We start from the raw sequence: 15,674 nt of genomic DNA, 5'->3' as shown, positions 1-15,674 counted from the left end.
GCACACATCCAGACCCAATACTAAATGGCAGGAGTATGCAAAGCATGTGTAGCTACGGCCACACATGCCTTGAACATAGGAAGATCACAGTGATAAAATGTGGACTGAAGGCAGGCAATTATCGAGGGAGAGCTCATAGCCCGCCAGACATTTTGAAAGTAGAAGCATGTTTAAAGGGCATGTCCCGTGCACAATGTCATTTGGCCGTGCATAGCAAGGTGTCACATACTTATCTCCCATTTCTTCCATCACTTGAGATTGTTGGAAATATGATGTGAATGAGAGACTCAGTAAGTATATTGATAAGTGTGTAAACATTTATAGGATTTCCTCATCAAGCTGAAGTTAAAGCAGTAATTATACAACCATTCATGTCAAGAATGACCATTCTGTGAAAGCATTCAACATGTGGGACAGATTGGTCAGCTGGATATGGCCATGAGGTTTAACTGTGCAATAGAATTCGTTATTTATATAGTATAGGTGTTTATCAAACACACTACCACTTGTGTGACTATGGGGATGTATCCCCACTGTAGAGTTTCGCAATAGTTTGTATTCTGATATTTTTGATAACTAAGGTTATTGATATTAAATGTTTGTAAAGCTTTGTTATGTAAAAAGCAAGCATGTGCTAGCTCGGCACAAGTACACTGCTCACAATGTCTGTGGTGTAACAAAACAATAGAGAAATCTGCAGTAGTAACTCCAATGTAAGGAGTTTCGAAATAGGTAGAGCCTAACCTTGTAAGTATGTGAACACCCACAAACATGCATGTTTGAGGGGGGTTTTCAAGCTCCTTCAGATACTTCCCCACCCTGGAAAAGATTAAAATTGCCTCAAGGATGGAAAGGAGGAATGGGATTTGTCTATTGGGAAATATGTCTTCTGCATGGAGAAAAAGAAGGAAAACAAATGTTTGCTCATCGGGTTGCATTTCCACAGTTCATAATAGTACAGTAAGTACAATTCTGTATTGTTGAAATAGCAGGTTGTAAGAAATGTCACATGACATTCCCAGTAGAATACTGAGAAATCCTCACATTTCGAGCCCTTTCTAGGTATACTTTTTGAACTGTTTCAGTAATTTCAAATAAGTGTAAAAGTACATTGAGGTGTAAGTCTACAAATTATTTTTACACTTTTTGGGGGATTTATGCCTTTGGTATTTTCTTAGTAACTTAAAAATGTTTGCATGCGAATTCGCCAAAGCAAGAAAATGCACTGAACAATGCAAAAGCCGCAGTGACTTCAACATTTGGTGGACTTCGAATCAGCGAGAGTTGCTCGTGATGAAAGTCTCCCATTGTGAAATCTCTTATTAAATGGAAAAGTTATCTGTTTTGGATATCTCTGCCCATTAATAAGTTTTAGACCCTTGTGGTCTATCTGCACCAAATTAGATACGTAGAAGGGATGAATTGTGAACAGCATTTTGCCCAAGTTTGGCTCACATTGGTCAAAGGGAAGGGGGTGGAGTTATTTATTCAGCATGTCCGATTTAATTCTAGATTGTGAAGGCATATGGCAAACTCCTGCATGAAGAGAAGCTTTGAGTCAATTTCTATGCTTGAGAGTGTAGCAGAATCTTCTGTTTTTCGAACAGATGAGTGTATGTGCTGGGCTATCCGTGCACTGAAACACCGGTTTGAGTAATGAAACAAGTTAAATAAAGTTTATCATCAACACTGTAATCAGATTTCAGGTAATGTTATTACATTCCATAGCTTTAAGAAAACTATGTCCATTGTTCAAACTCTTTCACAAAGCACATTCAGCATAAAGAGTCCATTGAAATTGGTTACAATCTAAATTTAAGAATACAATAAAAATGTACAGGAAAATAATTTTTACAAATATAGACTTGCTTTTTAATTTTGAATATTAAATAGTTTTTTTTAAATTACAAGCATTTTAATCACTATGCATGATAATCAATGTACAGTAAAAATTTTACAATTTAAAAATGTACACCATTTAAAGATAGTTTGACCTGAAATTCCATTATCTTGACATTTTGTCATAATCGTAGATCTGTATTAAATTACATTTGGAAAGCTTCATGATCGTATTGCATTTCTGCATATACAGCATTTATCATTGTATATACATCAGTACCATTTAAGTTACATTTACAAGACTGTGCAAGTTCCAACAATGTATGAAACAAAAATTAATATTCACAAATCATTCAAGTTCATCTGATTAACAGGTTGCTGGTAATACAAACACTTGTTTCCACCACATTTATAAAGTCTTGATGCAATAATATATATATATCGTATATTTACATATACACAAATACAGTATTTACGAATCTTAAATATACAGAGAATATTCACTTAAATTCATGAACTATACATAACAAATTAATTTATGTACGTAAGACTAAGTAAAGGAGGAGAAATTTACTTTGTTTTAGCAAAATAGTTAAACTTGTGCTCCCATACAGAATAGAACTTGGTATTTCAATTTTAAAACAATAAAACAAAAAGAGAACCTCACCATTCAAACCAGAAATGGCTACAAAAGATAATTAAATCACTTTCTAAATTGTATTAAAATTGAAAACATGCCATTTTTGGCAGTAAATTCATTGTCCTTGAATAATAGATTCACAATACATGTTTTTATAGCTAAAACCAAATACTTACAAAAATATGGGTGCAATTTAACAAAATATGTGCACAAGTACTTCTTAAACTAAAACAAGTACACTGTGAATATTATTTATTGCAATCACAAAAAGATATGACCACATTTTTCTAATCAAAGTTCATCCCACTTACTGCTTCACATATTCAATTAATGAAATTGCAAACACCTCATTTTTTTAATAGAAATGACTAACCCACCCACATAATGCTGCACTACTTTGACTGACAGTCAGGTAAAATGATAACTTTACATTAAATGGCTGCATTGCGTTCCGGGGACACAAAATCCCTTTTCCTTTTCTTTTTACATTTAATATTTTTGCTGATGCTGGGATTAATATGTACACTGCACCTTGTTCCAGGACATTGTGCTTAAGGCCTTTAATGGCCCAGACATCAATTTTGTTCTGTTCCAAATTAAAATCCTTATTGACCCAATAAAAATAGGCTTGGAACTAGTGTATAGCTGTTTTAAGATAGTATTTCAAATGTAACTCCTTATGTCCAATCAAAATTACACTATTGTCTGCTTACTGTTGCAAACTTACTCTGAAATAGTTTAACTGGTTTGTAATACATATTTCTTAGAATACTGACAAACTATTAATTTAAAGAATGTAAAAGTTGGAAGATGAGCCATTACTGGCCTCCTCACTCCCATTGAAATTTTAAGCAGATAAATTGTACATCCATTACTGCAGAGTACAAAACCATGCAATCAATGAAACATAATCAACAATTTAGGACTGACGTATCACCATTCATACCATACTGCACTTGCATTCCTAATAACTGAAGCTACATAAATTATACTTGCAGCCAGACATTTTTAAATGTATAAATGGCTTAACTTCAGCTGGTGATGAGGTCAGGGAAATAAAACCGCATGATCAACAAATAAATACAACTGTTATATATCAGCAAATTACTAAATACCATTAAAAACCAAAGAATTGAATTCCCGTTCTCTTGCAGGACGGTGAAGACGGTGTAAGGCATGTAATATATTTGTCAACCACCTATAGTTTGTGCAAAAGCGATTCAGATTCCACACCCATTTAGTGTCTGGTTTCACTAGTGAAATCCAGTATTTGTGCGAATTAGTGCTTCATTTGATGGTGGCATAAGTGAGAAAATGCATGAATGCTAGGAACAGGACTACATGTATTTCACACAAGCAAAGGAACACATACTACTCTTATATTTTTGCTAAAAAGCAGGTTTTCAGTGGTTTTTAGACAGAGGCTAAATACTGCGATACAATTTGGTAGGTGACCTCAAAGCCTGCTCAAGTTGGAAAGTATCCAGGAGTAAGGTGTGGCTACAAAGAACAGTGCAGCCATTCAGAAATATGGTGAGTGGTTAACATAAGAGCAGAGCCATCACGATTATAAAAACAATCATAAGAAGGAAACAATAGAGGTCAGCATACATATGGGTGGATTGCAAAAAGCGGGCACACACTAAATATCGACCCAAACGATTAAACCATTTTAGCTGCCCAGATTCCATTTACTGGAAAATGGACGTGTGTGCCAAGGAGGAGAGAAACATTCTACAAGTGGGAAATTAAATCTGAGAAAGATGCTATTGACACATAGGAGTCATGCAGGGTGCATATAAATAAAGTACACTACTAGGTTGGTTATGAATTGTAATGCCCTATCCACTTCATAAAAGAGACAAACAAACAAATTAAGCCTACAAGTGCCTTGTGGTCAAAAAGGAGAAAGATCCAACACAACACGCCACTTGTAAGATTACAAGACTTGATTTACAGACAAAATTAACATGGCCCAAACTCTACTAGAAGATTCGTATTACAAGGAAAAGTCACATAATTAGCAAATGGTGGCTTCCCCGTGGGATTTGTTTTCCTAGTGTTTTCAAATTAGCTTATATAAACAAGGTTCAACACCACAATGCCCTTAAACGGTGCTCAACGTAAGTGACAAGCTACTGGAGAAAGTGGGGCTGTGGAATCTCTTTCAAACTAGACTATGACAGCGCAGATTCAACTAAAAACTAAACAAAAAAAAGCTTGCATGGCAAAGTCTATGCACGAAAAAAACATTTAGTTACAAAAGTTGGAAGAACACAACGTTGTTCTACACACAACCATCTGATCGGTTGATTTTTGGGTCACCATACATTCCTTAAAAGATCAATCTCAAGCAGTGCTGTATGTAAAATCTCATTCAACATAAAGCTTGGAGCACAGTTCCAAGTCTCAAATTCTTTTGGGGAAAGCATGTTTCTTTATATTAATCTTTTGCAAGATTGGCAGACCCTTCATTGTTCAAAATTCCGAAGCATGTGCGCACAAATAATGACACATGCACATGAACATCACAAGACCATAAAGACTTATTTATGCCACACATCAAATGCTGCTGTCTAAACACCGAATTAATCTAGCAGATCATAGTTTTTAAACAAGTCTAATTCTTTCATAAATATTTGAAAATAAATCCCAGGCATACACATACAGGATTATATTTACAGCTTGATTTCTTGTTCATGTAAACATACCCATAATTACTATTAACTATATGCATACTGTATGTTACGTGTTCGGCAGCTGGTAGTGTGAGATTCCGTTTTAATTTTTCAGACTTGCAATTCACATAAAGAACATATAAGCCATTAAGTTTTAACTGTATGCCAGTCTTGATTTCAAGACTATTTCAGGGCATCTACACAGGCTAAGAAGCAAAAATTCATAGTGCAATGATAAGATACTAGTGACAACTATGACGTAGTGGAGTGTGCTTTGTCACTTTGTACCAACAGATGCAACTACAAACTAATGTCTATTTTTACAAAACATTTCAAACAAACAACCACCTGTTGTAAAGAAGTGGGGAAATACATATACAAGCACGTCAAGTATATCATGTACAAAGTAAAACAAATAAGAAAATTATTACACATTCCCAAACGAAGCAAAAAACATCCAGTTGATAAAAACAAATATCTGAAGATTTAGTACTTCAAGTATTTGGGAGCATAGCTGCTGATTTATATTTTCAAATGACAAGCAAATTGCACTGAATTTAACAGAATATTAAACAAGTTCATTGAACATATCGATTTCAACAGGACATCTTTCAGTGTTCACTTCCATGCTACATTTCCTATAGTATCTTCATGTCGCTGTGGTAAATTCCATTGCTTTCTGTGCAAGTGAGCTATATATGAATAGTTCTTTTTTGAAATTCAAAAAATATGTAATCCTGGCACAAAAAGTAATTAATCCTTTTCCCCATCTTCACTGCTTCCTATAAAAGAGTAAGAAAAAATTGAAAATATATGAGAATTTCGGAGGCACTGAAGTAATAACCAAGAATTTACTATGCATACCAGTGTGATATGTTGCACATCATTAAGTGAAACAAAATTTGAGACACCCACAGAAGTTGTACTGCTGTATTACATTTTTGCTCTTGAATTATTTGTTGAATATAACAAACTGCAGCTTTCAACACCTGCTACGCTCCCATACATCTGGTCACTTCACACATTAACTCAATGTCACATTAAGAATCAAGTGTGAATGTTGAAAAAAATGTTTTCACCACAACCAACTGTCAATAAGTCACTAAGCAGTGAATGGTATCTCACCGCTTATCAGTGAATGTATTGCCAGTGCAAATACAACTTTTCACATTCATTGTTCAACCTCCTCTTATTTTTATCAGTTTGATAAAGAATTTATATTTGTATTTCTATTTTGAAACATTGTTCTATGTCCTCTGCTGTATTTTCCCTGCCACAGCTCTAGAAATTAATTTTTTATTTACCAGCTCTTACTGCTAGACAGGTCAAGACAAACCCCTACTCTTCACGGCTTATTTCAACCAGTCCAACAATAGCTAGTAATTAGTATTAAATGCAGCACATCATGGGTGGCTTACAAAATCTGCCCTAGCTCCTTAGTCCTAGCAATCCAATCCCATATAGTTAAATGAAATCTCTCGAATTTATGATAGAGACCACCAATTTTGGAATGAATTGAACATGGGGAAGATCTCAGGATCTTGCCATCATCAATCGAACAAACACGACTAACAATAAGGGTAGTGTTCTCTTGACATGATATGCATCTCTCTCTTTATTTGCTAACATAAGATTTGTGTATAGTGTTAAGCTTTATTGTTAATAGGGAGGGTGAAGCAGCTACCACATGCAGGGAAGGATAGCAGAACTTTCATTTCACCCTCAACTTTAGAAGCATGACCCAGTTTGAGAACATGTGAACCATCGCTCTAGTCCTTACATTTTTTTTTTTTAATAACAAATTTTTATTACTTTGTAACAAAGCATACATCAAGTATAACAGTTCCCACCTCCCCTCAATCCCTTATGCGTAGGTCCATCCGGTAGATTTCTAAATAAGGGGCCCAAATTAAGCTTGATCCCCAGGTATATCCTATAATCGCTCTAGTCCTAACATTATAGAGAAACTGAAGCATAAAGACAAAAACGGACAAAGCCTAAAAACCCGTTCCCCAAGACTTCGCTGGAAGCAGTTTATCAAGTGGGTGCCTCGACTCCCATAGGTTTGCAGATCTACTGAAAATGCTGATCTTGTTAATGAGATTGGTGCTTCCCATGGTTTCATGCCCATAACCCTTTGGGGGTGAGTTATGGTTTATATTGTAACCATACTCATCATTAATTGTTATTTTTTTTATGTGAATTTCAGATTTGCATTAAAGTTAAAATACTAGAAGTTAAACAAGGCAAATGTCTGCAAAATTCCTTGAAGCACTATGAAATGGAACCATAATAATAATAATAATAATAATAATAATAATAATACACAGAAAATTGCTAATTTCTTGACTTCCATTCTTCCCTGTAATTCTGCTCTTCTCAGATACGGAAACCAGAAATCCCAGTACTTGGCTTCCCCAGCAAAATGTCATAAGCATTCATTCATTCTGAAAACTAACACCCCCCCACCTCCTTTTGGATTTGCATGAACCTCAACATTTCAGAGGAAAAGTATATGTGCATGCTTACTCTCACATAGACCCATGAAATAGCTGCAAGGTTATTAGCACATCAATGATTTTGACCCCCCCTTTAATAATGCCTGCCCCATATTAGATCTGAATGAAACTGGCGACTGCTGCACTGGTTCAACTTGCTAAAAGTGTCCTAAATTCGATTTTACTATAAAGCCACCAGTTAGTAGCACATGAAAACGATTATGCCCCTCCCTTTTTAACTGTACCCCACCCTCTGCCATACCCACAGAAGAAAGACTAAGCATGTTAAATATTTTCTAAAGTTATTAGCAATTATTTTATTTTTGGTCTTCCCAACCCCCTGTCTAATTAAGCCCAGCCTTGATGGAACTGCACACATTTACAAATAGCAAGAAAAGCTGAACATGCTGAATGTATGCCAGAGTTTATGCAAAATGATCAAATAGCATGAAAGTTATAGGCAAATGTAATAGATTTACACCAATGGATTTACACCAAACCAGACAAAGCCCATTCTCCGAGTAATGCTCTACTTTGACGTTGGTGCTAACCCGTTCAGTACTTAAAATGGAAACCAGGCTGACTGATCTAAACGAAACCAGACATCCAACATAACCCAGATTTCCATTTTTTGGAAAGTTTTGAGCGGATTCATCAGATTTTACCAAAGTTATATACAAAACGGAAATGCAAAATATATAATGGGAACTCCTACATGACGTCAACCAACAATAAGTTACTATCACTCACTGTACTTTGTATGTATAAAACTAATCTTGCTCTTCCGTACAAATGAACAAAAAGCTCACAAACCTTTCATAAGAAAAACGTATGGACCGCAAGATAAGTACACAACTCACACAATCTAGAGAGCCCAAATCCTGATCTCAAGCCAATCTGAAATCTTGAAAAGACCGGAGAAAAACACAACAGGCACTGATCTTTAATGCCAAATGGTCATATTTAAAGAATAAAATGAAAGCAACTACTTACTCCACCAGTCAAGAGCCATATTTTAATACCATCAAAACAGTAGGAAAACAAATATGCATCAAGTATTCCACGCTCCATAAATGGCATAAAAAGTAAAAAATTAATTTTAAAAAACCTTTTACTTCACACCTGCCTGCGAGACTTCAAAGAAAAATGCAACTCTGTAACAATTATTACTCTAGTTTAGCAGTACTTTTAGACCTTTGAGAGGCTTTTGATATGGTCTGGCATGTAACTCTCTGGTCTAACCTGTCGGTTACAGTGGTTGAGACCCATGAGAAAGATCTGAATGGGTCATCTCCTTCCTGTCATGGATATAGCAATGCATTCAAAATGAATCCAGCAGATCTCTAGCACTGCCCTATTATGCATCTGTTTCATTTAGATTGGCAAAGGGCGTACTCTTAATCAAGCTAGAATTCTCTGTTCAATTTGAGGATGCCACTGTGCCCTAACCAAAAAGCCCCTCCAACTCCAAAGTCTGCCATTTGAAAAATTACGCATTAGACATTTTTTTTGTCTTTCCAAATCCTTAGAAGAACCTCCATTAAAAATCCAGAATTGGCTGCTCAATCTTCTTAACTCCGCCATCCCCTTCTCCCATGTCAAATCCTGGAGATTAACTGTGGACCCTAATAAATTCTTAGTGTACTCTAAATCCGTAGATTACCAATTACACTTGCTATAAAAATTAAGCCTTTCTCTTTTGCTTTCTTAACTCAACTGTAGCGTCCAAGAAGTTATTCTACATTTGGGAGTGACGGCTAGCTTGGAGGGTGAACTTGGAATAGGAATAGTTACTACACACGTGTTGCTCGTTGTCACCCCACACTGGTCTCAAATTTAAACTGTGCAGTATTTCATATAAGGCAAAATATTTTAAGCCTATATTTTATAATCATCCCAGTCAACAAACCTTTGTGCGCAGAAACTTTCTGAAAGACTTCCATCACTTGCAAAGGTGAAGCAAGCTAAAACCTTAAAACAAGCCTAGGGGCTACCCCAAATGCATGGATCTCTCTTCCTGCAGATATCCGTTCTCCTGTAAGTCTTGTTTCCTACAGTAACAAAACCCAGATAAAATTCTTGCGGATGTCTAGCCTGAAGGACAATGTGGTCTCTTTTCTTTAATAATACTACCACACTGTGATTAATCGTAGCCATTTTATTTTCCAAGTTATATTGACTTGTTTTACTTCTAAAACACTTCACTGTTTTCTGTGTTAGGCTAACTGCTTTAATACTTAAAATCTGATAAAAAATACTTGTAGATGTAAATGTTTGATCTTCTCAAAATGTTCTAAGTGTAATCAGTCTTCCTACTAAACAACTCTCTTGCTACCATCTTTGCTACACACCACTGTAAATGTTCAAGAGCTAGAGTGCGCCAAATAGTTATGTTTAGATGGAATCCAAAATAATTAAGTAGGCAAAAAGAGCAACACTCACCTTGTTCAATGTCTGAATCTGTAAGATGTGTTATTGAAAAGCTCGCTATGTTTGCAGGAGAGATGGAGAACCGAGAATATGGGGAGGCGTGTGTCCAGCTTTTTTCCGGACTCCTGGGAGGTGGCGGAGGAGAGAAATACTTGGATGCTTGAAATGAATGCTTGCTATTAATCAGGGTGTTGGCTGTTTTAGAAAGAAACGATGGCTGTGGGGAAGAGAAGTCATCATCCCACTCAAACCCTCCTCCTGAAATAGAAATAAACATCAAATACAATTAACAAAATAAAAATGCTGAGGCTCGAACTGCAGCCTGTCACTTTAGATAATACGTATGAACATAACAGCAAAGAATCGCACTGACTTTGAAACTATTAACCCAACTCTGCTTTGTGCCGCTTTTGTTGCTGAGGACAGATATACTGCCCCCCGTAACAAAAGCGCCCCCCCAGGGGTCTAAAACCTGCCCCCACCCTGGCGGCCAACCGGGGAAACGCCCGGTGCCCGCTACGGCCAGAGTGTATCCCATCATTATGTCTGGAACAGGACCCGTTTGTTGACATAATACGTTGGTGAGTTGGCCAAACAACAAGAGAGCTGAATACCTTGTAAAAGCATCACATAAAGTAACTTGGCCACTGGGTTTTTAACTAAGCATGTCTTTTAAATCAGCAGATGTATCAGGTTCTAGGGAAGTGGATGTCTTTTACTTATTCAGTTCGTGTTTTATGGTCAACTTTTTGCTCAATAAAGCTTCTCAGCAGTCAGGAAATAAGTCTCCCAAAAAGCTTTCTGGATGTGTGTAAACTCCTCTTGTTGCTTCGGATTCCTTTCAGATCTTGCCTGGTGCACTTTTTCCCCATCGGTGGTAGGTTCTTTTGATGTCCTAAGCAGTTTCAGCAAATGAATAGCAGGAAAGGAAGCCCACCTCAAAGGAAACTTCTCTTTTCTGAGGAAAGCTAAATATTAGTGTAGGTTTTACCTTTTAGCTAGCACTGAGGTCCTAATTGATTGTTAGGGTGTCCCTTTCGAATTGGAATTACTAATTTTGTGATTTCCACTTTTTCATTTTTAATAATAAAAGTGTGCCAAGGTCAGAATGTCTGGTGAAAGCTGGTTCTTAAATTGGAATGTTGAGTGTTCTGTCGAGGAGGACATCAGTCATCTATGGAATCTTAAATATCTTTAAAGAGCTCCTGGACATTTATTTCCAGGTGAGCCTTTGGGAATCCAGCATTTAGAGTTCTAATCTTTTGATGGTTTCTGCAGGTGTAATGAGCCTCGTTCTTAGCACTAGTAATTATGCCTTAGAATTACTGACTGAATGGCAACACATATTAACTGTAATTTATTATTACTCCTAAGCAAACAACTGAAACTGAAACTAAAAACAATCTGTTATAAATGTGTACCTTTCACAACTATCTGCACAAATGCTGTAGAAGCATGTCATCCCCTACCACCAAGCCTGTGAAAATTAACTACCGTGATGTAACATTTCCAGAGAATTCAACCTGTAGTTTAAGCTGACTGTCCAATGAACTGTGCTCTCTAGACCGCTCATTTTCCAGGGCTAAGGGGAGAAAAACATTCTCCAGCACATGCCAAGAAAGTAGCATATCCCTAAGTGAGCAAGTCTCACGCACAAACACAGTTAAAGTACAATAAGCCAATTGCCAATGCATGAACAGTTAGTAAGGGTGTTGTGGGCCATTGCAAAACCTCTTATACCACTGGGCAATTCTTTTTTTTGTCAGACCGAATTAACTCTATTCGGCTGATTAAAGCCATCAAAGTGCAAATAACAAAACAGGACAGATCAAATCTACATTCATAAAATACATATATATAAAATCAGTTAAGATCCCCCGTCTTGTGTCCGTGTATCAGACATAGAGAGTAAAAAACCATAAAACAGTTAATAATCTTCATAGAGACCAGCTCCACTCAGTGTTCATAGACTACCCCTCCTATAGGGAACAATAGAATAAAATACACTTCATCATATGGTACAACAATACATACAAGAATGGGGACACTTTTCAAAACCATAACAGGGAAGATAACCACAAAAATGACAATACAGCACACCAACACATAATTAGGCCTGGGAGTAAATAAATAAGTAAGCTAAAACTATTAGCTCAGCTCAGACTTAACCATCTTTACATGTAAAAGCCAAAAAGTAAAATTTAAATAACTTGATTCATTGCCGTATCCACAGGGGAGCTCATAAGTGACCTGTTCCTATGCCTGATTGCTCCTATTAGAAAAGTTGCTACCCCAAAACAGATCATGGGTGACGCTAGCGTTTGTAAGTATACCAGCGCCGGCCTAACTTGTTCGAAGTTACAACCTCTAAGCAAAGGAATTATACATTTTCTGCGCAGTTGATTGTAATATGCACAGAAAAATATTGTGTGAAGAGTGTTCTGGTCCGAGAAATTATCACAAGGACAAGGACTTAATGTTCCTTCTTTGAAGTATCCTTTAGGAAAAGCACGGAGCCAGGGAACCATGTTGAGCCTGAATCTTGTCAGAACAAAGAGATGGTACGGTTCGTTTATATAAGATAAATATGGTTGCATTTGTCGTCCCACGCGCAGGATAGCAAATCTTCTCACCATGGGTTTTTTCAATTCATTCTCCTCCCTTAATACCCTTCGTCTTTTTAAGAACTGCTGCTTGACAGCCAGTTTACTCAATGCTGTGGGGGTCAAAAATAAATCTAGGCAGCCAAGCATTTCCATCTGGTCCTTAATAGAGCTAATCCATGGAATGTCTAAAACCTTATCCAGGGTGAGACAATCTTGAATGATCAATTGGTTAAGATTTGGAGTAGGTTGTGCCCAAATTCTCAGCCAACGCAATAAAGGGGCAACCGCAATCTGATCAGAAATAAAACCTGCTCCTAATTCCTCGTGGATGCTAAAAGTTGGCATGGAAGCAGGGACCAAAAGCAGCCTACGCAAAAAAAGTGTTTTCGGCCCCCTGGATTTCTCTGGCATCTGTGTAACCCAGGATGTCGCTCCCATAGGTTGCCATAGGTAGACACTTGGCATTATAGATCTTCGTAAGTGCCGGGAGTGGTTTTGATCCTATTCTTTTTGCAAAGTCGAAAGTGGCCCCCGATGCTCTAGTTAATACGTTCTTTTTGTGTGCACGCTGTGTGCTCCATGAGCACCGGTCATCAAAAAGTACCCCTAGATATGGAAAAGCGGGGACTTTTACTAACTCTAGTCCCTTACAATAGAATTTTATCTTCGCTGCCGTCCTCAAGCCTATGGACATAGCATGTGACTTTTTAAAATTAGTAATGAGATCCAATGACTCCATAGAATCTATAAAACTATTTAAAAGTGTTTGCAGCCCCCTTGCAGTCCTCGCCACCAACACCGCGTCGTCAGCATACAAACGTGCGGGAATAATTTTGGTGCCGGCTCTAAGGATATCTTTACAGCAAGGAATAAGAGAATCCCTTAATTTATTAATATAGAGGGTGAACAGAAAGGGGGCCAAAATGCACCCCTGCCGGACCCCTCTTTTAACTGCCCATGAATCAGTCAGGCTACCATCTTCGTTAAAGCGCACAGCCGCTGTTGTGTTTTCATGGATGGCTGCCAGAAATGAAATGAAATCAACATCTAGCCCTGTATCTTGGAGGATCACCCAGAGTTTTGATCTGTTAACAAGGTCAAAAGCCGAGGTTAGATCCATAAAGGCCAGATGGAGGTCTCCGCGCTTTGCAACTGTATACTTCCCTATCACCAAATGGAGATTAAGGCATTGGTCCAGCGTACCTTTCTCTTGCCTAAAACCATACTGGAGATCGGAAACTATACTTGCTTGATCGAGCCACTTTGTTAGTCGTGCCAGGACAACTTTCCTCATAATTTTGGCCACGGAGTCGAGGAGCGAAATAGGCCTATAACAAGCCGGATCGTCCCTTTCTCCCTTCTTAAAGATCGGTAAAAAACCCGCCTTGGCCCAGGACAGAGGAAAACCGGACAGGCAGGCTGCATTAAAAACATGGGTTAAGATCTTGGCCCATAGCTTAGGATCTGTCTTATAAAGGTCAGCCGGTACTCCGTCGAGACTTGGAGCTTTCCCTCCTAAGGTTGATGTGATCGCTTTAGTAACTTCATCAATGGTAAAAACAAGAGGGTGGCATATGCAATCACTGACTAATGTCCCTGCGGGAGTCCCGGGGGTCACGTCGCTGTACACTTTCCTAAAGTGTTGCACCCACCTCTCAGCAGGAACTACACAGTCTTTACTAGAGTTTGGTGAATCGTCAAACAATGGACTATTTACAACACACCAGAATCTAGAGCTGTTGGCCAGCACACTGGCCTGGCTAAGCTCCTCCCACGCCATCTCCCTTAATTGCCTTTTCCGACTTTCCACTGCAGGTTTGTATCCCCTCCTTGCATTTTTAACCCGTAACGCTACCCTAGGTTTTTGCTTAAGTTCCTGCATGAGTTCCTTATGGGTATTCATACAGGTTTCGTCAAACCATTTTTTTAAATTTAGCAGGCCTTGGTCTACAGGATACAGTTAAGTTCAAGGCAACCTGCTTTGCGATTCGGTCAAAGGCATCAAGGACCAATAGTGGTTGGGAGTCCTGGTCTGAACAGATCCCAAACTCCTGCGCACAGCTGGTAATTAGACTGTCAATAAAACTGTCAGGGGTAATCCGATCCCACCTCATTCTGCAGGCTTGATCTATAGGCGCAATATTAGCATTAGTAAGTTGGGTCATGGTCCTACCATTATTTACAGCATGTATATTAAGGTCCAATATTAGTGGATTGTGAAAACTAAGACAGTTTTTTGTTGCAGTTAATGTGCCTATTGTCGAAATCAATGAAGAGGAGACCAGAATATAATCAATTATACTGTGAGGGCTTGACCAACATATGTAAGTATAGGAGCTATCCTGTCCGACTGCACAGGGCTAATCAAGTTATGGGTAGATAAAATACGTTCTAAAAAAGTGCCTGACGAGGTATGTTCAAAGTGGGTTAGCTCCGGAGGGCCATGATCCTCTCCTCCAACCTTTCTAAACAATTGGTAGGGCAAGCGTGAATATTAAAATCACCCAGGACTAATGTGTCATAGTGTGTTTCAGTACTGTCACCATAATTGGCCAAAAAAACGTGAGAGCTCTAAGATGCTCTAACTCGTCAGTTCTAGTGAAAGGATTATAAAAATAAACCACTAGAAGAGCGGGCAGATTCTTCCCTGTCAGCTCTACTACTAGGATATGGGGAGAACATGATTCAATCAACGTTACTCTGTAAGACAACTTAAGGTTGATCATCAATAGTAGCCCCCCTTGCTCTACCCATGCTGGATGGTGTAGCGAGTTTACAAAAAGATGTAAACCCATCCAAATAGTAGGTTTCATTACCCTACCACATTTCCTTAAGGGATAAAAGATTCCCAACTGGCGTCACCATTTTTTGCCCTTAGACCCGCAATATTCCATGTTAAAACTTTCATTATGTCTCCATCGGTTATTGTTAAGATAGAAGTGGATTTTATTATACCAACTGATGAAGTCTGGTAGTTCAAGGG

General features: G+C 38.0%; 1 protein-coding gene across 1 annotated transcript in view; it reads right to left on the bottom strand.

The window, feature by feature from the left end:
* Window positions 1-1,845: 1,845 nt before the first annotated feature.
* LMTK2 (lemur tyrosine kinase 2) overlaps window positions 1,846-15,674 on the bottom strand; it is a 250,906-nt gene continuing 237,077 nt past the window's right edge. Inside the window, exons 13-14 of the mRNA XM_078665164.1 lie at window positions 10,098-10,343; window positions 1,846-5,939 (exon numbers count right to left, since the gene is read on the bottom strand). Of these exons, the coding sequence (XP_078521290.1) occupies window positions 5,911-5,939; window positions 10,098-10,343 (275 nt within the window). The 3' untranslated portion in view covers window positions 1,846-5,910. The remainder of the gene's footprint in view (window positions 5,940-10,097; window positions 10,344-15,674) is intronic.

Source organism: Lissotriton helveticus, chromosome 10 (genome assembly GCF_964261635.1).
Source record: "Lissotriton helveticus chromosome 10, aLisHel1.1, whole genome shotgun sequence".
Classification (NCBI taxonomy): Eukaryota; Metazoa; Chordata; class Amphibia; order Caudata; family Salamandridae; genus Lissotriton; species Lissotriton helveticus.
This window is presented reverse-complemented; position numbering and strand designations above follow the sequence as displayed.